Consider the following 24,401-nt stretch of genomic DNA (forward strand, 5'->3'; position numbering starts at 1 on the left):
TTATAATTCATTTGATTTGTAATATTGTCCCATACATAAATATATATTGTTTAAGATTGTGGATCTCGACCGTTATAAATTCTCAAACAGAAAGGGGTAGTCAGAGTGGCCCAACGAACTCCACCTATATTTCATATGATTTGTTATATTGTCCCATACATGAATATATATGGTTTAGGGGTGGGGATCTTGATCATTACCAAGTTTTGGTCATGTTGGTCTCTTGTGGATAGTTGTCTCATTGGCAATTATACCACATCTGTTTTTTTTTATATAAGAAACTTCCAGCTATTTTAACTGACCTATCAAAATTGAGAAGAACCCCTTGAAATTGCAGTAATATGTTTAACTTGAAAAGCATTTAACATTCATTACCAACATTTATAACTGATAAAAAAAAATTATACTGTTACCAGGAACATATATATTGTTAGATAAAATGTTCCCAGCTGTCACATTGTATTGGATTTTGACATTAAAATTGGTGTACAAAATATTTTCTGCTTTTTCTTTCTTTTACATATATAAGTCAGGGACTTTTTTTTAATTTAAAGTAATCACTTATAAGTTATCATATATCTTTTGGTTTTAAATTCTAGTGTTTATATTTATTTACCAGGCATATATGTATTTTGTCACCTGTCTGGATTTTTGTAGTTGATAGCCAAAACCCGGGATTACCCTTATCCGCTTCCGGAATCGGATCCGATATTGTAATCTCGAGGCAGCCATTTTGTTTTCAATGTTGTTTTTGACAGATAGTGAGATACGATTTTACTCGGATTTACACATTATTTATCGGCGATTTTCTGTATAAAGCTAGCGGTTGAACAAATTGAACATCGCTGTCATGAATGGTAATGATGAAAATAAGTTTGAGATCGTTTATTAGGAAACTTCGGTAAAAATGTTTGCAAAGTTATTTTTTTTATTTTCTTTCAAGATCCGTCGGGCGTAGCTAGTAACCAAGTAGAAAGTCCGACTGCAAAAGTGGAAGGTCGTAGACCTTGGACCACCGCTTATTTGAACCCTTGCGTCCAAATGGGAAAATTTCGTCTTCTATTTCAAAATTGCCGCCAACAGGGTGATCAGTTGAACTTATATTAATAGACTACTGACGTATATATACGTAGTTGACTACGTATTGACGACAAACAATATTCCTACGACTTTTGTAATTTGGGAAATCTTAACTACTTGTCTTTAGAGATTTTCGGCGATTAAATATTTCATACATTTGTTCTTTGACATCTTAGCCAAAAGTTCAGGGGATAGTAAACTACATAAGGATTCCTAATGTGCTCTACTTCCTATGTGCAACTTCAAAACTTTTGGGAAAATCGACGATCATTTAAGGTTTTTCTGGTCATATTTTTTGTAATCCAGAATGAAAAGTATGAAAAAACTGTCCAATAAGTTATAAATAATATAGTAGCCAGCTAGATGATAACAATGGCACGTATTTCAGCATTTATTGGGTAGCACACAAATCCAGGGCGCTCGCATAAGGCAGCTTAACTGCCTAAAAACTGGTTGTATAGTGTTGGTGTGGTTCATAGGTGTTTCTCATTTCTCATTTTTATATAGACTATATAGTTGATTTTTCTGTTTATATTTTTTTACACAAGTGATTTTTGGGCTCTTTATAACTTGCTGTTTGGTGTGAGACAAGGTTCTGTGTCGAAGGCTGTACTTCGACTTAGAATTGTTAACTTTTTACACATTGTGACTTGGATGGAGAGTTGTCTCATTTGCATCCATACCTCATCTTATTTATATTAAATGACTGATCAGGTATGATGACCAAAGAATATACACATATTTTTGTTAAGCACATAATTTGTGGCTTCTTTAACAGGTAAGTTATATATTTATAATTACAACAATTGTTTCCCCATTTGTACCAGGGGAGATAACTCACATTCTTCAGGTCTGATCTCTGCTATCTTGTTGTACCATTTCTTCCAGTTTTCACAACTTGCTGGTTCATGTGCTTCACCCAGGCACTCCCTATACATTGAACAAAACTATTATTACAGGGGCGGATCCAGCCATTTTGAAAAGGGGGTTCCCAACCCAGAACAAAGGGGGGGGGGGGGGGGGGAGGGGGGGGTTCCAACCATATGTCCCTTTTCAAATGCATTGATTGTCCAAACCCCCACCCACAAATAAACTCAGTAGTTTGTGTGTGTTAATATACATGTATGTGTAGCAAAAACTAAGATTTTTTTTAATTTTTATAACATTATTGATATATATGCAGCATTTCCCAACTAAGACTGTTTGGAACAGGATCAATGCTAATCCTTTAAAGCACCTAAGATCACCCCAAGTTTTTGGTGGGAAGGTGTTGCTCAGTTTACATTTGTATTTTTCTATGTCATGTATTGTGTAGTAATATGAGGCAGGCATTACCTGTAAATGGTTACTAAGTCTGTATGAATTATTTTTTTGTAACTTACATATTTGTTAAAAAAAAAAAGAAACAGAAATACCGTAACGTTTCCGATTTTGGTTCTGGTGTTAGGGATTTTAGTTGTGATGTTATTTAAGTTATGACGTCATATGCAATGTAAACAAAGAAACGCTATCATCAGGTAACGTTTTTCATATCGAGGAATTATTAAAAAATGAAATAGGTATTGTGTTCCTTCCCATTTTATACTAGACTGATAAATATATATTTTACTCAAAGTTTCATACACACGAGACCGGAAAAAGGAAGTACATTGTAGATTTCTGCGCAGATGTGGGAATTCAAAACATGACATAAAAAATATTGAACGATTTTGAGTTCATTAGTACAATGAAAATTTCAGGAAATTTTTTCCCGATTTTTTTTTTTTTTTTTTTTTTTTTATTGATTTTTCTACTGTTATTGGGGACTTTGTCCCCATATTAATTGTTTGTCAGTTTATTTTCCACTAATGGTTTTGAATGTCCCTTTGGTATCATTCACCTCTCTTTATTAATAAAGCTCACATTTTTGTCAATTGTTCAACAATTGCAGCTCAAAATGTATGCAAACATTCCTGAATTTATAGTTTATCATAGACAAAAGACAATTAACGCCATCTCAAAGATGCGGGAAAAGTCAGAAATAATTTCTTTATATCATTTCACAATTAAGGAATGACTGTAATATTTTTTCTGTCTATGAAGAAATAACATAAAAATTTGGTGCACACTGAATAACGAGCGTAGCGGGTTATTTAACAGTGTGCACCACATTTTTTATGCTATTTCGAATAGACAGAAAAAATATTAGTCATTTCTTATAATTTAATTCTAAATTCCATTTTGAACCGTAGAAAACCATGAAAAAACGTTGATGATGTCACGGTCACATGACTAAATGATGTCTATGGGCTCATAGCAAAATAACGTCAGCCAATCAGAAGACGCGTTACATCCAAAATTAAATTATTAGTGTATGCAAACAAATTACAAATCAAAAAGTCCCTACTTTGTAAAAAGTTTTATAATACCTACCAGCAGAAGAGATGACCCTTCCCACAATCCACTGCTTTAGATGTATCACTCGGTAACTTAATGTAAGTCTCTGGCATCTTAACAGCTTGTCCACATCCTGGGAAAGGGCACCATTTAATGTTAGGGTTACTCTCCACAAAGGCCTGTAAATATATAAATCAAAAGTAAAATTATTGGAAAAAGGTCTATGTATGTGTGAATATCTTGTCCACATCCTGGGAAAGGGCACCATTTAATGTTAGGGTTACTCTCAACAAAGGCCTACAAATGTATAAATCAAAAGTAAAATTATTGGATAAAGTTCTATGTATGTGTGAATAGCTTGTCCACATCCTGGGAAAGGGCACCATTTAATGTTAGGGTTACTCTCAACAAAGTCCTACAAATGTATAAATCAAAAGTAAAATAATGGGATAAAGGGCTACGTATGTGTGAATAGCTTGTCCACATCCTGGGAAAGGGCACCATTTAATGTTAGGGTTACTCTCAACAAAGGCCTACAAATGTATAAATCAAAAGTAAAATAATGGGATAAAGGGCTACGTATGTGTGAATAGCTTGTCCACATCCTGGGAAAGGGCACCATTTAATGTTAGGGTTACTCTCAACAAAAGCCTGTAAATATATAAATCAAAAGTACAATTATTGCATAAAAGGGCTATGTATGTGTGAATACCGTGCTGGGAAAGGGCACCGTTTAATGTTAGGATTACTCTCAACAAAGGCCTACAAATGTATAAATCAAAAGTAAAATAATGGGATAAAGGGCTACGTATGTGTGAATAGCTTGTCCACATCCTGGGAAAGGGCACCGTTTAATGTTAGGATTACTCTCCACAAAGGCCTGTAAATATATAAATCAAAAGTAAAATTATTGGAAAAAGGTCTATGTATGTGTGAATAGCTTGTCCACAACATGGGTAAGGGCACCATTTAATGTTATGGTTACTCTAACAAAAGCCTGTAAATATATAAATCAAAAGTAAAATTATTGGATATAGGTCTACGTATGCGTGAATAGCTTGTCCACATCCTGGGTAAGGGCACCATTTAATGTTATGGTTACTCTCCACAAAAGCCTACAAATATATAAATCAAGAGATAAAGCCTTGTTCATAGGCCTACATATGTGTACATAGATTATCCACATGTAAAAAACAGCTGATCTCTGGACTCATGAATAGGTGAGCAAGAGATACTTCCTTTTCTATGGTTTTACTGTTGCAAATATTTGTTTACCAGCTAAGATTTGTCGTTTAGGTAATATCCATTTGAGGTTGTAAAACCCTTATTTTACGTAGGCCAAGCTTCAACTACAAAAAAGTATTCACTTTAATATATGATTGATAGAAATACCTTGATATCAAACTGTAGGTATCTCCTGGCCATAGCTCTAGACACAACACTCTCTATAACTTCTACAGATACCAGTTTCATACAGTCATAGGCTGGACAGGTTATATTGTGGGCCTCACCTTCCTGTATCTTCAGATCTAAATATCTGTAATATAATTATACATTCAGAAAAATCTTAGCTTATCCACAAGCTCAATTATCAAACTGATATAAATTCTATTCTGACAGTTTAATAAGAGATACATAAATTCACCACTGCAACAAGTGTGTTACAATATTTCTCCATTCTAGACACTTAAATTTGAATATGTACAGCGTGAGGCTTGCCAAGTTTTTAAATAATTAAAATTTAACTGTTGAGAGTAAATAAATAGTGTAATACAAGAGTTATAGTACTAGTGGTGGAATCTGTTTCTCTTATAATTTTTCTTACTTTTAAAACATTGGCAAAAAGTTGTGTTTTTTTATGTGACGTCATCAGACAAGGCGACTTTTTCAAAACATCACAATAGGAAATTTAGAAGAAATCGAGAAAATGTAACGTCATAATTAATTTTCAACCAATCATTTGCTGATAACAATTTTTCACTTATGATGAGAAATATTTTTTTCACACTGTTCAGGAAATGTGAAAATAGCACAAAAGTTAGAGAATTAAAGATTCTTTAAACCTTGGTTCAGGTGATTTATCAGATTCATCCAATCTTGATTGTTAAAATATCCAATTTAAAATTCTGAGCCTAGGCCAGATCCTTTGATTTCATTAATTCAACTATATTGAGATTGGATAAATCTGATAATCCACCAGTAATTATATATGAAATTTGTGTCTTTGATAATTTTTATCATCCATAATTCTCTTTGGTTGCCTTCCACAATCGATATTTCTATGTAATACGAATGTAAAAATAGCAATTTCTCTAGCATCTGTTAGCACATTTTGATTGTTCCAGAGAGCTGGTAAAGGTTGTGACCTTTTAATCTAGACAATCATCTACAGAATCACCATCAACCATGTGCTGATTAAATATAGTGATATAATGGTTAACTTGCAGAAGATTTAGAGAAAGAAATACCTACATTTGCCAGCAATCTTTACAGAACTGATGAAGACAAGCCATTTGTACTGGATCCTCGTTGGTGATAAAACTTGATGTACAAATATCACACTAAAAAAACAATTAAAATATAAAATTCATAAACATATTCATATTATTTCAAAACTGGGCCATTTACAGCACATTATATATAAAGTGATCTTGCTGGAGCAGAATGATTATGTCACCATCAATAAATAAAATGCAAATATTCTTTTTATATACATTTTTCTGAGATATATGTTTTTTTTTAATTTAAAATATCAAATAACATTTAGAGTTTCCTTAAACTATTTTTATGCATCCATAGCTTTGTGAAAGTGGTTCAGTTGAATGAACAATGTTGCATGCATTTCATTACTAAATCCTGTTTGACGATAAAATTGATTTTGCTGCATTCTCATGTGACATATTTGCCTATTTTTTTTTCAGTATCAGATCCTGTCTTTGATCTTAAAAATACCAGACAGTAGGACCAAAGGTAAACTTTACAAATGATGGTTGATAAATTAAATAGATACCAATCTTGTAACTTTAATCATGTTAATATTTAAGAACCTATATTGACCCCTAGATGGCTTTTGGTTTTCATTATCATTGTGTTAGTCTCATTGAGGTATAAACACCTTCTCTTTTTATTCATGTTTCAAATCTTTGAAAAGTCTATTTAAAATCTGTTTCAAATCATGATTAAAATTTGTATTAGAAAGACAACACAAATAAAATACAGCATTTATTGTGTGCATTACAAATCATGAAGATCATGACATTACAAATACCTACCTCAACATCATGCTGACTGGTCATTACTGGTTCTATGGAGGACAATGAATGCTGGACGTGTGGTTGTTCTGAATACACTGAAGGAGGAGGTATTACACCTGACTTCTCACAGCAAGCTTTAGGATCTGTCATCCAGGCCTCTAGTAAGATCTCTCTGGACCATTCTGTAATAGATATAATATTGAAACTTCTTTAGTTGATGTTTCGTTTCCTGATATTTTTGTCTTCTGAGTACAGTAGATTCTTTGTTATTTACTGAGTACTAATATTTATAAATTTCAGTCTTTAAATACATTATGTACATGTCCTATTAATTTACATCTACATACAAAGGAGAAGGTCCGGTAAGACCCCTTTTTGGCCCCAAAATATAACAGTTTTACAAAATTGTTAAAATGTAAACTTTTAGTTATTTATTGGACAGTTGAATGCTTCTGCTACATAAATATGGGCTGTTTTTGACCATACAATGCACATATATCGGGTTGTAACACTATTAAGTCATGCTAAATTACTGAAATCTTCAAAATTCTAGCATTTTAGGTAAATTTTAGACGGTTTCCGTGTAAAACGAAAGTGGCCGCATTCGTGTTCATCCTTAATATTGAAATGTAAGTTGTATTTTATGATAATGCATAACATATATAAAGGTTGTGGATGAACACGGATGCGGCCACTTTCATTTTTGACAAAAACCATCTGTAAAGTGACAATTTTCAGCATATTTGGTAGATTTTTCATATTTGAGCTTGAATCGGATCGTTTTTAATGACTAAATCAGTTAAAATCTTTCACATTAACTAATTGAATCAAGTGAAATAGACACTTAAGTGTTTAAAAAGTGGTCAAAATCTTTCGTCAGATGAAACTGAAATTTGAGGCCAAAATGAGTCCTTACCGGACCTACTCCTTTGTCAAAACCATGAAACCAATTCCTTATGAAAATGCTATTTTTATCTCTATTTCTTTTAAATTGGTACCCACATAAATAATTCCACAGTATTTTTAATTCAAATTTCTCAAACAAATCCTTTTATTGGAATTTGTTTCAAATTAAACGAAAAATACAATTAAAGAAATATTTGTGTAAGTCATGGAATGTAACGTTTAGTGTGATATACATGTATATAACAAATTTTGTACATAATTTCAAATTCTTGAAAGACCTCCATTATGTTTGTGCTACTTTTTAAGTGCATCTTTGAAATACATACAGGAAAATTTTTTATACCTTGAATTGATTTTTCAATTCTGCATAAAGAATAACTTCATTTCCTACAATATGTGTATAAATTTAACTTTGTTTTGCTTTAACCCTAAATATTATACCATACCATGATTCCTGAGAAGTGCCTCAGCTGTGAACAATGGAACACTCAGCATGTCGGCTGTTTCTACTAGCAACTGATCTTTGGCCTCTTGTAAATCTTGTGCTCTTAGTCCATTGTACTCCTGTAAAAAAAAAGGTCTTCCTTAAAGTATCACATGAGCTGCGACTAATAGAAGTCGACCGTATGCATATGATATTAATTGAACTGTGTACAACTGTTAACCTATTCTTGGTTGAAAAATGAATCTACTGAAAGTCTGTTTGAAAATGGAGTAGTTACAAGATCTCTACACAATATCCCAACATTCATCTTTTATTTTGTATTTGATTGTTATGAAATCAATTAAATTCTTGTATATGTACATATGTACATGTATTTGCATACTTAAGGTCGGTTTCTATCCAACACAGCTCACATTATAAATAATCCATGAAAATGATGTGAAGGTCAGATGACCCTAACCAGTCCTTAGTTAAACACTATTATAAAAACCAACTATTCTAACTCTGAAACAAGTTATGTTTCTTTTAATATACTTAATCACTATATATTTGTCTGCCTTGACTGGAATTCACAGACATTCTGTTTAATTTCAATGTCACAGAAAATGTTTGACGATACAAAAAAAGTGATTAATGTTATACCATATAGCGGGTTATTTCCGCAGGTGTAAAATTTCGTGATTTTCATGAATATGGTATACAATATATTTTGGCGGTTATCATTTGGCAAATTTAAAACTTTATCAATAGCTTTGCGTGAACACTTTAAATTTGTGGGAATATATTTTGGCAAATTGTTCTATCTGTGAAAATTTACATCACATGAAAAATAACCCACTATAAGGTATGTCAATAGTTTGATTTCTCGGGTCAAGTGTCCCGCTATACAGTAGGTCAAGTGTCAAAGATTTTATAATAGGGATAAAGTATTTAACATACACATCATACCTCAGAGTCTGGCATTATATACATGTCTTCATCATCTAATTCTGGTCCGTCTGCCTGTTATAAAAAACACAAATCTTATTTAGAAGACTATTTTGATAACTTACATGTATTACTTATAGTTATAGTCAAACAAAATCTGAACATTCACAAGAAATCTAACTTGGTTGTTATTTCTCTTTTTTTTTTTTCATAAACGTTATTTTCATTTTAAATTTTATAAATTTATGATAATTGCATAGCAATTACCAGCCATTCATTCAGAAATCAAAGTTACTAAAATGAATGGCTAACCAGTAAGCAATAAGTGATGATTATAATGGTAACTATGCCATGCATGATACAAACTCCCCATCAGACTGACATATTTACATAACAATAATTCAGAGAAAAACACAAGATAATGTCAGCAATACCCCTTTCCTCTATGTGTGTGGGTGTGTGTGTATATGTACACATTCTGTACCAAGACAGAAGCCTGTAATTCAGGGGTTGTTGTGTTGCTGTGTTTTGATATTTGTTTTTCGTTCATTATTTTGTACATAAATCATGACAATAGTTTCTCATTTCAATTGTTCTAGATCTATGTTCGTCATTTTGAGCTTAAGGTCTTTTATAGCTGATTATGCTGTATAGGTTTTACCCATTGTTGAAGGTGGTACGGTGACCTATACTTGTCAATTTCTGTCTCATTTGGTCTCTTTAGGAGATTTGTATCATTGGCAATCATACCACATCTTCTTATTTTTATACATAAAAGTGTGTATATGATAGTTTGATTCTAGCTGATAAATATAACCCCATTTATATATATTCATTTCTTATCTTGGCGTATAAATATTTGCATAAGCCTAGACTCAGTAATTCAGCTATCATACATTTAAATCTTTCGATTACACACCTTTAGAATGTACTTTGGTGATTTAAGGTAAAATTTAATAAATCAAGAATTCAAAATTGATACTTTAAACTAGAAGAGTATTAGTTAAGGATCAAAATAAGCTAAAACAACTGAAACTGCGAGCTACTGCTCACTGATGATACCCCCGACGCAAGGGGATAATTTTAATAGTGTAAAAATATGCATGTGTTCAGTAAACAGGAAGTTGTTGAGTGTTTAATCTGAGAACGCATCACACAGTATAGCTGACTTGTAAAAATCCTGAAACAAAATTTCAGAAATCCTTGTATTGTAGTTCCTGAGAAAAATGTGACCAAAATTTTCAACTTGGTTATCATGTGTAAAATAATACAATTGTTCGGTAAACAGGAAGTTGTCGAGTGATGAATCTGAAAACGCATTACACAGTATGAAAACTTATATAAATCTTGAAACCAAATTTCAGAAATCCTTGTATTTTAGTTCCTGAGAAAAATGTGACAAAAATGTTCAACTTGGTTATCATGTGTAAAATAATACAAGTGTTCGGTAAACAGGAAGTTGTCGAGTGATGAATCTGAAAACGCATCAAACAGTATAGCAGACTTATATTAACCCTGGAACCACATTTCAGAAATCCTTGTATTGTAGTTCCTGAGAAAAATGCGACGAAAATATTCATGGGACAGACAGACTGATGGACGGACTGACAGACAGACAGAGGTAAAACAGTATACCCCCTTTTTTCAAAGCGGGGGTATAAATATTGATAGGTCATGGAGCTGCTTTTCGAGATATTTGATTTATAAAATATTGGCGGGAAAAGGCTGATTCAGACTTTAACCTTACCGGTATATTTGCATTTAGTATTATTTGGGTCTCAAATCAAAAGAAAGCAAAATCAAGAATCTGCTTAAGTTTTGTCAAATGACCTTTTATGACCTATCAAGTCTGATGTTAAAAGATAAATAGGTGTTTTGGGCAAAATACTTCACCTTGTATCATATTAAAAACACCAAGGAGTCTGAACATTTGACACTTATTCCAAAACCTCACCTAAGTACATCCTTAACTCTTGTCAAATAAAATTCACTGATCAGATCAACATGTATATTTTGCATTCATGATATGTTATAAAAAAGAGTTATCTCTTTTTCTGATTGAACATTTTTATATTTGTAGATTTCCTACCATTTATTCGTAGATTTGGAGACCATGATTTACAGAACTGTCACACTTTATTTTTTAACTGATCTGTGCAATTTCTCATCCCACATCGCTATTTGTTTTATTTACACATTATCAAGACATTCTTTATGTTTGTATGAGCATAGCGAGGGAGTACATAAATGTGTATAAACATGTATATGTGTGTGTACATGTGAATGAATGTCACTTACAGAGAAGACCATCTTGGATTCTAGGTACAAGGCAATATCAGCATGTCCCCCTTTTTCTGCACTGTCACATGGAGTCTGATTGTCACAGTTCTCCTGAAATAATGGTGCTCCATGCTGAACCAACATCTACAGAAAAAATAATACTGAAGGTTAGGTTTATATATGACTCATAATAACTATGTCTTATGTTTTCCTACAAACTGATAAACCATTCAAAATCCAAGTGAGTTTGTTAATTTAGACCAAGACAGATTAGATCTTTTGACTGTGCATGGTGTTTTTTCTTCTTCATTTGATGATTTTTATATGCCTGTACATGTAAGCTGCACTTATATTCCTTAGAATTTACTTCTGCAAAAAATATACCTTCCAAACCATTCATAAGAACACAGCAAAAATAGTACAAATATGCTGTATCCTATGATAACCAAACTAACCTCTACACATTGTTTTAGTCCGGACAGGGCAGCATAGTGTAAAGCTGTGTTCTGTTCCTGAAAGTAGATACCAAAATTATACATTCTATAGGCAAAGACAGAGAACCATACACCACAAGGCAAAAGTGTGTTCAGATTCTCAAAAAGGATCTGGACATAAACATTATTTTGATTCCAAAAAGTGAAAAATTACTTTTGACTTGAACAATACATTACCACAATGATTGATATCCTTCCTAAACAAATCCGTTCACCCCCCGATTTTAATGTGTTTCATGCTTCTAAGTCATTAATTGTGTGTGGTACAATTTATTGTTGACTTGTTTAGCTATTATTTTTCTCTGTTTTTTCTTTGAGGTGTGGACTGTTATTTTATTCCTTTTTGTCTCCTTTGTTTTTCTAAACAAAAAATCTGTTTCACCTGTTTAACTTTTGTTTTGTTTAATGTTTTTCTTTTTTAATTACTTTTTTGTCTTGCTGTATGGATTGTTTTCCTTTTGTTTTTTCTCTTCTTTCTTTTGACTGGTTAAGTCTATCCTCTCTCTTTTTTCCACTGTATTACACATGTATATTGTATACACTAATAGTAATTAAATTGCTGAAATTATGACCTTGCTTGTCTAAAAAAAGGAACAAGAAAACATTGATGCATCATATTTCACCTCATCCTGAGCCCCTAAGTTGACTCTCTCCGTTTCATTATCCTCCAGTCTGGCCCCACGCCATTTCAGCAGCATGGCGAGACATTCCGACCTCTTCTTCATGACAGGATAAACCAGTGAATGTTCCGCCTTCTCCATACACACACAGTGTAGACAAGTCTGTTTCATACCATTGGTTTTGTTGGGATTACCATTGTGTTCAGACAAAAATATCCTGAAAATAAAATACAAATTAACATAGTATCAATGACTGTAGTCTCTTGTATTATTGCATCATCCTTGTTTATTGAAACAAGTATGACAAGTCAAACACATTTTTTTTACTTCCGGTACATCAATTCAAAATAAGAAAATAAAATTATACTGTTACATGTATATCCACAAAGGCTGTAGTTTTGAGTACATGTACATATAAGACAAATTTTAATTCAATGCACTTTCTGGTGGCAAAATTGTGCCATGGACAACAGAATGTATCCAAATAAATATAAACGTATAATGATGATATAGGAAGCTTTCAAGAGTCTCATCTGAAAATTAGAATCAAAATTTTTTTTTGTTTTTTAAAAAAGAAAAAAAATAGTCTGATATCATGGATATAAAGTCATATAAATTAGTGTACAAATGTAATACCCAACCCAACATTTCATCCCCTTAATAAACTGCTCTTTTCTTTTGACATCAAACTTACCTTAACAAGCTTTTCATGGCAAACTTTGAGGCATAATGTAGTGGTGTCTCATGATTGTGTGAGTCTCCATAGGAAGAGTTCGGATCAAGAGCTTTACGTAGCTCACTACTGTTGTTATACTGGTTGAGAGCAGCATACTCGTCCCCATTACTCAGGTGCTTACGGAACTTGGAAGAAGAACTTCCCATAATCAAGTCATTATGTTGTCATGGAGATAAAAATGGAGATCTGTCAAAAGAAAAGAAATCATACTAAATATGTTTTGAATGAAATAATTATATCATACAAATTCCATTTCTTATGTTCTTGGTTTTAAAAAATCAACTATACAATGTAGTTTAGTAGGTTAAAATCTGGCATAACAGATAACATCTACTCATGGTAACAATTAACAGTAAAAAGTAAGAAAGAATCAGTCATGTCAGTTAAATACAAATGTAGGACAGAAAGTCACAGATCAAAAAGTCACAAACAAAAAGTCACGGACAAAAAGTCACAGAACAAAAAGTCACAATTCATTTTTTCTGAGTATTTTCTTTGAATAAAAACCACTTTATTTCTACAAAAATATTTTTGTATTTTTCTTAAAATATTGAAGTATTCATAGTATTGTATATAAAACAACTTTGTAAACAAAATTTATCAAATAAATATCAAAGATGATCAAATAATTGTTAAAAAAACAAAATGACAAAGTGGCTTGGCACTTAAATGGCTTCATGGTGCCAAGAAACATATCTTTTGCATGATTAAAATTAAATAAATCTTGATTTTTCAAGTATAATGACACATTTCACATTTAATATGAATATATGTATTAAAAAGTAAATATTTCAAGATCATGAAGATATTTCTCTTATATTTTCAAACAATTGTCAACAAATTATCTGTGACTTTTTGTCCTGTGACTTTTTTTCCTACCAAATTTGTGACTTTATGTCCTGTGACTTTTTGTCCTGTGACTTTCTGTCCGTTTACCTTAAATACTTCTATGAATGTATTTTACAAAATGTTTTAGGACAGAGACTTCATTTTGAATTGAAATTGCAGGTTAAAATTATACCATTCTTAGCCATGTTAGCAGTTATCACAACAATTTAAACTTCTTTTCCAAGAAGAATTAGGAATTTGACAGCATTTAAATCAGTCTAAAGGTTCAAGAACATGAAGAATCCAGGTGAAAACAGGTCATTTTCTGAATTTACAGTTTTTTTGCGGGACTTGGTGGTTATTTTTAAAATCTCTGGTATGGGATGAAAATCTCGAGTTTGACCTGCAGGATACCAGTCAGTTGACAGGTGTGGTAAAAGACAGTGGACACTTTGCTTACATGAATGATTTCATATTTCTGGGATTGTTCATGTTTATAGGGTAACACGAATGACCAAATAACACTTGTAATGACCAAATAACACTTGAAATTTTAATATTATCTCATATTGGTGACTTTTAAACATTGATTATTAAATAATAGTATATTATCGATGTATTTCATAACTAATTAATGATTTACAGAAAGCAAATATTAGTTCATAAAAAAACTTTTTAAATTTAGTGTGCACATCCAATATGGTGACCACGGAAATCACAATGGCCACCATGTTTGATGTACACACTAAATTTAAAATGGTTTTTATGAACTTTTCTGCTTCTGTAAATCATTTTAAAGTTATAAAATACATTGATAATATATTATTATTTCATAATCAATGTTTAAAAGTTACCAATATGTGCTAATATTAAAATTTCAAGTGTTATTCGGTCATTACAAGTGTTATTCTGATATTAACAGTGTTACATTTGTAGTCGGTCATTCGAGGCGCTGCTGGATAACTTGGACTAAAACAAAATCAGCCTATAACAAAATCGGACTACATTGTATAACAAACTGGGCCTACCATTATTTATATGCAGAAATATATTGAACAAACTCGGACTATTGAATTTGAGAAGTATTGTCAACGCAATTGGTAACGACAAGCTCGGGTAAAATTCAAGCAATGTGGTCAAAAGGGATTATAACGCCTATTCCAAAATGCTCAAAATCAGATCCGAGGGATCCCTTGTCGTACCGTCGTATAACTTTGGCACCAGTTTCCTACAAACTGTATTGTGGAGTATTGAACTCTCGACTAACATATAAGCTTGATGATACTGACTTTCTATGTGACGAGCAAAACGGTTTTAGAAAAGGTCGTAGTACTGTTGACCATTTCAGTACATTGTCTACTATTATAGAAACAAGAAAACTTCGTAAACAATCAACATATGTGGCATTCATTGACTTCAAAAAAGCCGAGATATCATGGATTCATTCGAGGTACCGGTCCTAACATTATTGTAAAATGATTTTTTTTGGCATTCCTCATTAAATTTATTACTTTATCTTATATAAGTTAGAACAATTTACATATAACTAGTGAGTAGAATACTTTGTTTACGATCATTTGTCTCATGTGAGATTACTGGAATAAATCTCTCAGACTCAGACCTCATACATGTCATGTACAAAATGTAATTTATAAACTGTTAAAACAGATTCTTTATAATTAAACCTCTAAACTATTCATATCATGTCTAATTAACAATCAATGCCGAATGTCTTACTGACAAACAGTTACCATTATTCAATGTGGTAAACCTCTTTGTTTGTGAGTTACATAATGTTTCTTTGTCTGTTTGTTGACAAAATATTTCTGACTTCCAATATAAAATCTGTTCGACTTTACCAATCTTATTTCAATAAATTAGATACACATAACAAATAAATAATGCATAAAAAATACTATAATTTTTTAAATTTTAACTGAGATCAAATATATTCTAAAAATTGACGTAAAAAAAACATCAATATAAACATTTATTATTTTACATAAAATCTAATAACAAATCGAACAGACAGCAGCCGGAAGTGAGAAATATATATATAATAAAAGCGCGTACCCGAACTACAATCCGCTTTATCTTGTCATGGAGCTCAAAACTGTTTGGGTCATTCATCATGTTCATATATATATGAGCGTTTTTCAATAAAAACGTACTTTCTTGTGACATGTCCCAGCCACTTTAAAAACAAAATGTGTTTAATCTTTGCAAATAATTTGTTTGTGCAGTCAGTACATTGAACTAGATTTACCATTTTTAAACTGTTCAACATTCATACTCTAAAATATCGCAAAAAAATGAAGAAATAAATGTTATTTTAACTTAATATAAGTTCTTTATTAAATAATTCAAAAGCATGTTCAGAGCCAACATATTTTAATAAACAGCTTTCAATGTAGGATTTTTCATTTCACAAGGTGTGTTCCTGACAAAATGTCCACTACGAAACTAAGTCATTAAAATTTGCCAATAAACAGTTTTATACTGAAATCAATGCAATTCAGTTTGTTTGCAAGAGATATAAACATTAGGGTCTTACAAAAGAAGTGATGCTTTTATAATGGGGATTGGCAATTAAATTGTTGGTAAGAAAAATTGAGCACATCAAATGGACCAGAGTGATACTGTATTTTTGTTAATGTCCACTACGAAACGGGTCAAATCTAACGGGCTCGTCTAGATATTCCACATGATATAGTCAGTATCAAAAACGAAACTACCTATTATTCTATATGTATCTGGTTTTAAAATTATGAAAAAAATATCAGTGTACAGCTTAATACATCGGCTTTGATGAATACAATCAGTCTTGTTACTATTGCAATATAGAGATTGGGGCAGTAGTTGTACCTTCATATGTGAAGTACTGTCTAATCTTAATCGATAAAAAATGGTTCTCCAATTCAGAAAAAAATGAGATTTTTCTAGTATATAAAGTAAACAAACTGGAATGTCTATAGGAAACATTTAAAATTGCAAAAAATATGTGTGTTTAGAAGCAGTTTCCTTACGAAACAGTACACAAATTATGAGAATAATATCATTTTAAAGAGTATTTAAGATTGCATTTTTTGTTTACAAACAGGTCTATAATAGAGGTATAATCAAAATAACTCTTGAAATTAAATTTTCGACAAGTTGATTTTCCATTTTTTTAGGTCTGAAAGTTACGCTTTTATTGAAAAACGCCCATATATATCTGTTTTCTTTTTTAAGATCACTTTCTCCATTGTTTACTTATTTTGCACTTTATCTTCACTTGTTTATATTTCAACTGCTAATTATTCTTTAATCTGTATTTTGTAGCATATTTCATCTTTGCTCGCTCTTTATTTCAAGTTAGCCGGCTTGCACTCAATTCCATTGACTATATTTATCTATTCTATAAATCATGCATACTCAGACTTTCAACTTTTTTTCCAGTAGGGATAAGCAGCTGAGACATCACGTACCCACCTTTTTCATATATTTTTTTTATGAAAAAAATGTATACCTTGTCATATATCAATAACAAAAAAAACCCAGACCTATAGAATATATTTGGATATTTTTCATTTACTGTAGTTTAAACATATTTATATATAGTGGATTGGGAAACAAGTTTTTGCAACTTATATAAATCCCCTTCCACTTTGCGGGTTCGAGTACTGCCTTGTATCGGCATTAGCCTGCTTGTTTTCGAAATCTACAAGGGTGTCTTTAACGTGCAAGAGATATGGCTCTCTCTCTTAACACGGGCCAGCCATTTATCGTCCCCTTCCGACGGAGTCGGGACTATCATCGTTTCCTAAAGACCATAATCGCAAATGGTGTCAAGGGAGAGCCGAAAATTCATTTTCTGGTGCATTCACGTAGTTGGGAAATATTCTGCAAATGCCAAATAAGGATATCTAATACGTCACTTTCAGGGAGCCAATCAGATATGCAGATACTTATGCATAATGGGTGAAGCTGTAAATTGCCACTAACTATGACAACAAGAAAAGTTTTTTCAGCAGGATACTGAATATACTTGAGATATATGATCTTCCTTCCATCAACTATTTGCAGAAAAATCTTCCAAAAAGAGATATATGGAAAGAAGAAATAAAGAAAAAAGTAAACCAATATTGGAATGCTCAATTAAAATCTGAAGCTCGTAATAAAACCAGTTTAAAAAATATGAACATAGAAAATTTAGAAATTGGAAAAACAGCTCAAGTATGGAATCTACAAAATCAACCACGACTTGAATTAAGAAAAGCAATTATAAAAGCCAGAATGATGACGGGAGCATATATCTTACAGTCGGACAAACACAAGTTCACACACTTTGTAGCAGAACCGTTATGTCAGCTGTGCAATACAGAAAATGAAGACATTATTCATATGGTTACCTCTTGTCCAGTGTTAAGTACTATAAGAGAGAAATACTATGTAGAGATGAAAATGGAAATATTGGATAATATTGATCCAATTAAATGGAATACTTTCTGCTGCAATAAGATGGAAATAACACAATTGATACTGGATTGTAATAATTTCAAAGAAACACTGAACATAAGTAGTGAACTCATGACCAAGATAGAAGAAAAATGTAGAAATCTATTATTCCAACTTCACGCAAAGAGAATAGCCAGTTCTTAGTTGGGTGAATATTCTGAAATGTCTTTTAGTTGGGAAATCATACATAATTGAGTGTTTCCTAGTTAACATAAGCAACACGATGGGTGCCATGGACATATTGGACTGCCATTAACATGCCATGGTCTTTTTTATGCTTATTACACACATGAGACCATGGATCTTTATCTCTGTTAGAAACACATGAATGACTATTTTTACCACATTGACACATAGGACAATAGACAAATTAGACTCTTATATAAACAAGAAGATGTGGTATGACTGCCAATGAGACAGCTAGTAGCATGCCATGGTCTCTTTTATGCATATTAATTAAACATCAGACCATAGGTATATATTATATATCTTTTTATAACACATTATGGACTTTTAAATCACCCAGAAACATGGACCATAGACTGTCAGAAACATGTCATGGTCTCATTTGCACATATTTAGCATTAGACTATGGACCTATACATATGTTTTAAATACATCATGGACTTTTATACTACAATAACACATAAAACAATTGACCAGTTAAAAGTGTATCATGCCACAGTCTCTTTTATACTTATTACACGTAACATGAGACCATGCCAGGACCTATACATATATGTTGTTAATTCCTCATGGACTCCTATACCACAATAACACATAAAACCAGGGACCAATTAGACGTCCTGTATTTTGCCAAGGTGTCCTTTTTTACACATTACAAATGAGACTATCGACCCTTAACACACACAGAAACATGAGACCATGGACCGATAAGACCCTAACATGCCATGGTCTCTTTTATACACTTTACACATGCCACCATGGACCTATACATACATGTATGTTATCAACACATCATAAATTCTTATATCACAATAAAATAGAAGACTATGGAACAATTAGACTGTCAGTAACATACCATGGTTTCTTTTATGAATAATACACATTAAACCATAGACCTATACATATGTTATTCACACATCATGGACTCTTATAGTTATACCACAATGATACATAAAACCATGCACCAATGGGACGGTAACATGATGTGTTCTTCTAATGCATATATCACATGAGACCATGGACCTACATGTACATTGGATATATCTGTTAAAAGCATGTCATGGTCTCTTTTTTACATATCTCACGTGATACCATGGACTTATAGATATGTTAGTAACACATTATGGAATCATAACACAATGAAACAGAAGACAATGGACCAATAAGACTGCCATCAACATGATTAACATGCCATGGTTTATTTTATAAAATTACACATTGCACCATGGACCTATGTATCTCTAACATTACATCATAAAATTGAGAATGGAAATGGGGAATGTGCCAAAGAGACAACAACCCGACCATAGAAAAAACAATAGCAGAATGTCACCAACAGGTCTTCAATGTAGCGAGAAATTCCCGCACCGGGAGGCATCCTTCAGCTGGCCCCATAACAAATATATACCAGTTCAGTGATAATCAGATAATGAACGCCATACTAATTTCCAAATTGTACACAAGAAACTAAAATTAGAATAATAACGAAGGCCAGAGGCTCCTGACTTGGGACAGGTGTAAAAATACGGCAGGGTTAAACATGTTTGTGAGATCTCAACCCTCCCCCTATACCTCTAGCCAATGTAGAAAAGTAAATGCATAACAATACGCACATTAAAATTCAGTTCATGAGAAGTCAAAGTCTGATGTCAGAAGATGTAACCAAAGAAAATAAACAAAATGACAATAATATATAAATAACAACAGACTACTAGCAGTTAACTGACATGCCAGCTCCAGACTTCATGTACTTTTATACCTGTACTAAACCGAAGACAATGGACCAATTAAGACTTTCAGTAGCATACCATGATCTCTTTTATAAATATTACACATGAGACCATGGACCTATACATACATGTATACTCCATGTTATAACACATCATGGACATCAATTAGACTGTCAGAAACATACCATGGTCTCTTTTATACATATTCCACAATGAAACAGAAGACCATGGACCAATAACAATAACTGTAACAAGAAGTGGTCTATTTTATTATTTTTATACAGATTATTCATGTGACTATCATGACTATAGACCTATGTATCTGTTTTCAACGCATCGTGAACTCTTTTACTACAATGATACGATAGAGAAGACCATGGACTAATAAAAATAACCGTAACAAGTACACTACAATTTATGATATGTTATAAAGCAAGTAATTACTTGTTTATTATGTGATCAATTTATTTGGCAATTACTGAAATTATTGTAGTAAAACTCTTATGTCACGTATGTTATACCTGTATTTATAATCACACATATATATTCTCTTGTATTTTATAATCACACAAAATTACCAGGCTTCTCACAAAAGAAATCAAAGTTACTCAATTTTATTACGGCACAATATATACACAAGACAAACAGATATATTTCACAGCACAGGACAAACACTCGACTATTCCACTGACAGTCACATGTAAAGTTAATGTTAAAGAGCAAATATAGCGTCTAGCCATTAGAAATGATAAATATATTCATCCAAACAGCTCGAATAAACACATGAGCTAGCCACAGTATACACAAGCACATCTTATAAATAAGTACATAAAATACATTACAATTCATAACTAACACAGTTGTATGGAGCGGGTGGGAGTGTAAATAATTTCAATGAAAAATTTCAAATGTACCGCGTATCTCAAAACAAAGAAATATATAAGAGCGTCCTGTATCCAGGTAACAAATTGGCCAATCAAAATAAGGAATACACTCTTGGTGGTTCGCCTGTCAGATGCGGAACATACATATAAGGTATAGGTAATATGTAAATATATTATTGGTATCGGTATCAGATTCGACCCAGAACTTGTTAATTATTGGCGATTTTAATTATGGGGAAAACAAAAGGTTTTGGAACGGTGTAATTTTTTATCAACACCATTGTCCTATATTAGCTATATATAAAGTTGAATTCTTTGATTTGTCGTTTTGGCTCCATGACGGCTGACAAATTGGACCTCGTTATTTTAGTATTTTAGATGTATTTATAATCATACTACACACATATATATGTAGGACTCTAAAGTGGGATGGGGACGCTAAAGTATGATGGTGTGTATGCTAAAGTGCGATGGATTTCTATCATAGACACATACGACATGGAAATTCAACACCGCAAGGGTGCATTGCATACAAACGCAGATGGTTTATCGCGCACACCAAAACGGAAATGTAAACGAATCAATTGTCCAGAATGTACCGAAATGAAAACAGATATAGAATATTTTGAAAATGTCAAAACTACGGATTGTATTGATGACCTGAATACCGTCAAGGATGGCCATGCCTCCTGCTTAAGTGTTCAATCAGTTATCAATGACACGGAAACTGACGGCTACACTGATAGCGTCAGAGGTTGTCTTGCGACCCATTTAGCTATCAGACCGGTCAATGTCAATACAGAAGAACTTAGTTTTGACATAACATCAAACTGGCTCAGTTATTGGTCGAATTCGCAATTAAGAGAAATGCAAGAGAATGACCAAAATATAAGTTTTATATTGAACAATTTGTTACAATCTGACGAAAAACCCAAAAAGTCTGAAATTCAAAACAAATCAAAAGAAACAAAAATTCTTTATGCGTTATGGGAATCCTTGACTATTCAGAATAACCTGTTATGTAAATTTTTTGAAAGAGAAAATCAGGGGCTGGTTTATCAATTTGTAGCTCCGGAACAGATACGAAATTTCATTTTTCAACAGTTACATTGTACAAAATATTCAGCTCATTTTGGAAGAGACAAAACTTTAGATCTCATAAAGAAAAGATTTTATTGGCCAAATATGTCAGATTCTATAAAGTTATGGATTAATAGTTGTGATGTTTGTGCTAAAGGGAAACCTGGACCAGGGAAAGGGAAATCACCTTTGAAATCCAGTGTTTCTACGTATCCTTTAGACAGAATAGCAATTGACATCATAGGTCCTTTGCCCATTACTACGGGTGGAAATGAATACATTATGGTAGTGGAAGATTATTTCACTAAATGGACAGAATCTTATGCAATACCAAAATCACCAAGCTCTTACAGTAGCTGATAAACTTGTTACAGAATTCATTTGCAGATTTGGCTGTCCATTCCAAATTCATACAGATCAAGGCCGATAATTTGAATCTGGCCTATTTGCCGCCATATGTGACAAATTAGGAATTGACAAAACGCGACCATGTCCATACAGACCCCAGTCTGACGGATTGGTTGAACGTTTCAATCAAACTTTACAATCAATTCTACGTTTATTTGTTAATGAACATAGAAATGATTGGGACGATCACATTCCATTCATTAATATGGCATACAGAGCCACTCAACATGCAAGCACAAAATGTTCTCCAAATCTCTTGATGTTTGGACATGAATTTAGATGTCCAATTGATGTTATGTTTGGCTTACCTCAAGGATATAAAAGTATACCTTGTCCAATTGCATATGTTGAGTGGGTTCAAGAAGCTCTAAGAAATGCATTTCAGTTAGCACATACACAATCTGGTTTAAGTGCAAATAGACAAAAGGAAAATTATGATAAAAATTTGAAAATAAGAAATAATAATAGGTAAATGTGCAATTTAAGTTTAAGTTCTTAGACCACATTCATTCTGTGTCAAAAACCTATGTTGTGTCAACTATTTAATCACAATCCAAATTCAGAGCTGTATCAAGCTTAAATGTTTTTGTCCATACTTGCCCCAACTGTTCAGGGTTTGACCTCTGCGGTCATATAAAGCTGCCCCCTGCGGATCATCTGGTTTTCTTTGATAAACTCTTATCATGCCATGACTTAAACAAATATTATTACATGTATGTATTATTACATTAAATGGAATTATTAACCATAGTAAAAGTAATTAACCCTGAAAAATATTTATAGATTATTGATTCTCTGCAACATTCTCATTAAAGACAGACAAACATCCACTAGTTAGAAAGATCATTGCTTATTTATTTAGAGTTAAAATATAATAGATGAAATAGACATATATATCGAGGCCTTCTGACAATATCACATTTATGATATTTTCAGTAAGCCTGTTCTAATTATAAATTCAACTTTCTTTTTTAAATTTTAGATTTTTAATATTAAAAAGTTTCTTTGCTTTTTGAGTAATAACTTAGATTTTAACAGCAAATGTAAATATATTTATATATGTTTTTGTATTTTATTCAGGTTCAGTACAGATGAAGTCCAAATTTATCAAAATGATCATGAGACAATTACTTAGGTAACTAACAGACTTGCTGGTGAAAATATGAGCTATTACAGGACAGAAGTTGGGGAGTGACTAAGATTAGCTAAAAATGTAAGCCATGGAAAAATGCTCTTAATCATATATCCTACATATACCTCTGTTTGAAAAAAATTTTAATGACAGTTACATGCAAACATTGGAATCGTATTTTATTTTTTAAAATTATTTTGATGAATATACAATTTTTCGGGTGGTGATCTAAAAAAAATATGCTTGTTTAAACTAAAGAAAGTAACAACATTTAACAGGAAACCGATTAGTGGAGTATCATTTTGGTATTCAATACTCAATACTACCAAGAACCAAGGATCAGAATATCCCCCAAACAAGAGATATGTTGATAAGGATACATTTTCAGAGGACTATCAATCCTTAAATAGGTATTCAACTAACAAATACCCCAGTTATGATTCAAATAGGCATGAAGGGGTTAAGCACACATCTTCTCTTGATAACTTGCCAAAACCTGTTACCTTACATGAAAAACGTATAGTAAGAAGAGAAAAAG

At 32.3% G+C, this 24,401-nt stretch overlaps 1 protein-coding gene across 1 annotated transcript in view; it reads right to left on the reverse strand.

The window, feature by feature from the left end:
* LOC143055035 (ankyrin repeat and IBR domain-containing protein 1-like) overlaps positions 1–15,784 on the reverse strand; it is a 29,715-nt gene extending 13,931 nt beyond the window's left edge. Inside the window, exons 1-12 of the mRNA XM_076228169.1 lie at positions 15,698–15,784; positions 13,077–13,304; positions 12,386–12,599; positions 11,724–11,780; positions 11,287–11,412; positions 9,010–9,063; positions 8,063–8,180; positions 6,729–6,892; positions 5,929–6,017; positions 4,849–4,993; positions 3,493–3,635; positions 1,922–2,010 (exon numbers count right to left, since the gene is read on the reverse strand). Of these exons, the coding sequence (XP_076084284.1) occupies positions 1,922–2,010; positions 3,493–3,635; positions 4,849–4,993; positions 5,929–6,017; positions 6,729–6,892; positions 8,063–8,180; positions 9,010–9,063; positions 11,287–11,412; positions 11,724–11,780; positions 12,386–12,599; positions 13,077–13,264 (1,387 nt within the window). The 5' untranslated portion in view covers positions 13,265–13,304; positions 15,698–15,784. The remainder of the gene's footprint in view (positions 1–1,921; positions 2,011–3,492; positions 3,636–4,848; positions 4,994–5,928; positions 6,018–6,728; positions 6,893–8,062; positions 8,181–9,009; positions 9,064–11,286; positions 11,413–11,723; positions 11,781–12,385; positions 12,600–13,076; positions 13,305–15,697) is intronic.
* Between the last annotated feature and the right edge of the window lie 8,617 nt (positions 15,785–24,401).

This window comes from Mytilus galloprovincialis, chromosome 12, assembly GCF_965363235.1.
Source record: "Mytilus galloprovincialis chromosome 12, xbMytGall1.hap1.1, whole genome shotgun sequence".
Classification (NCBI taxonomy): domain Eukaryota; kingdom Metazoa; phylum Mollusca; class Bivalvia; order Mytilida; family Mytilidae; genus Mytilus; species Mytilus galloprovincialis.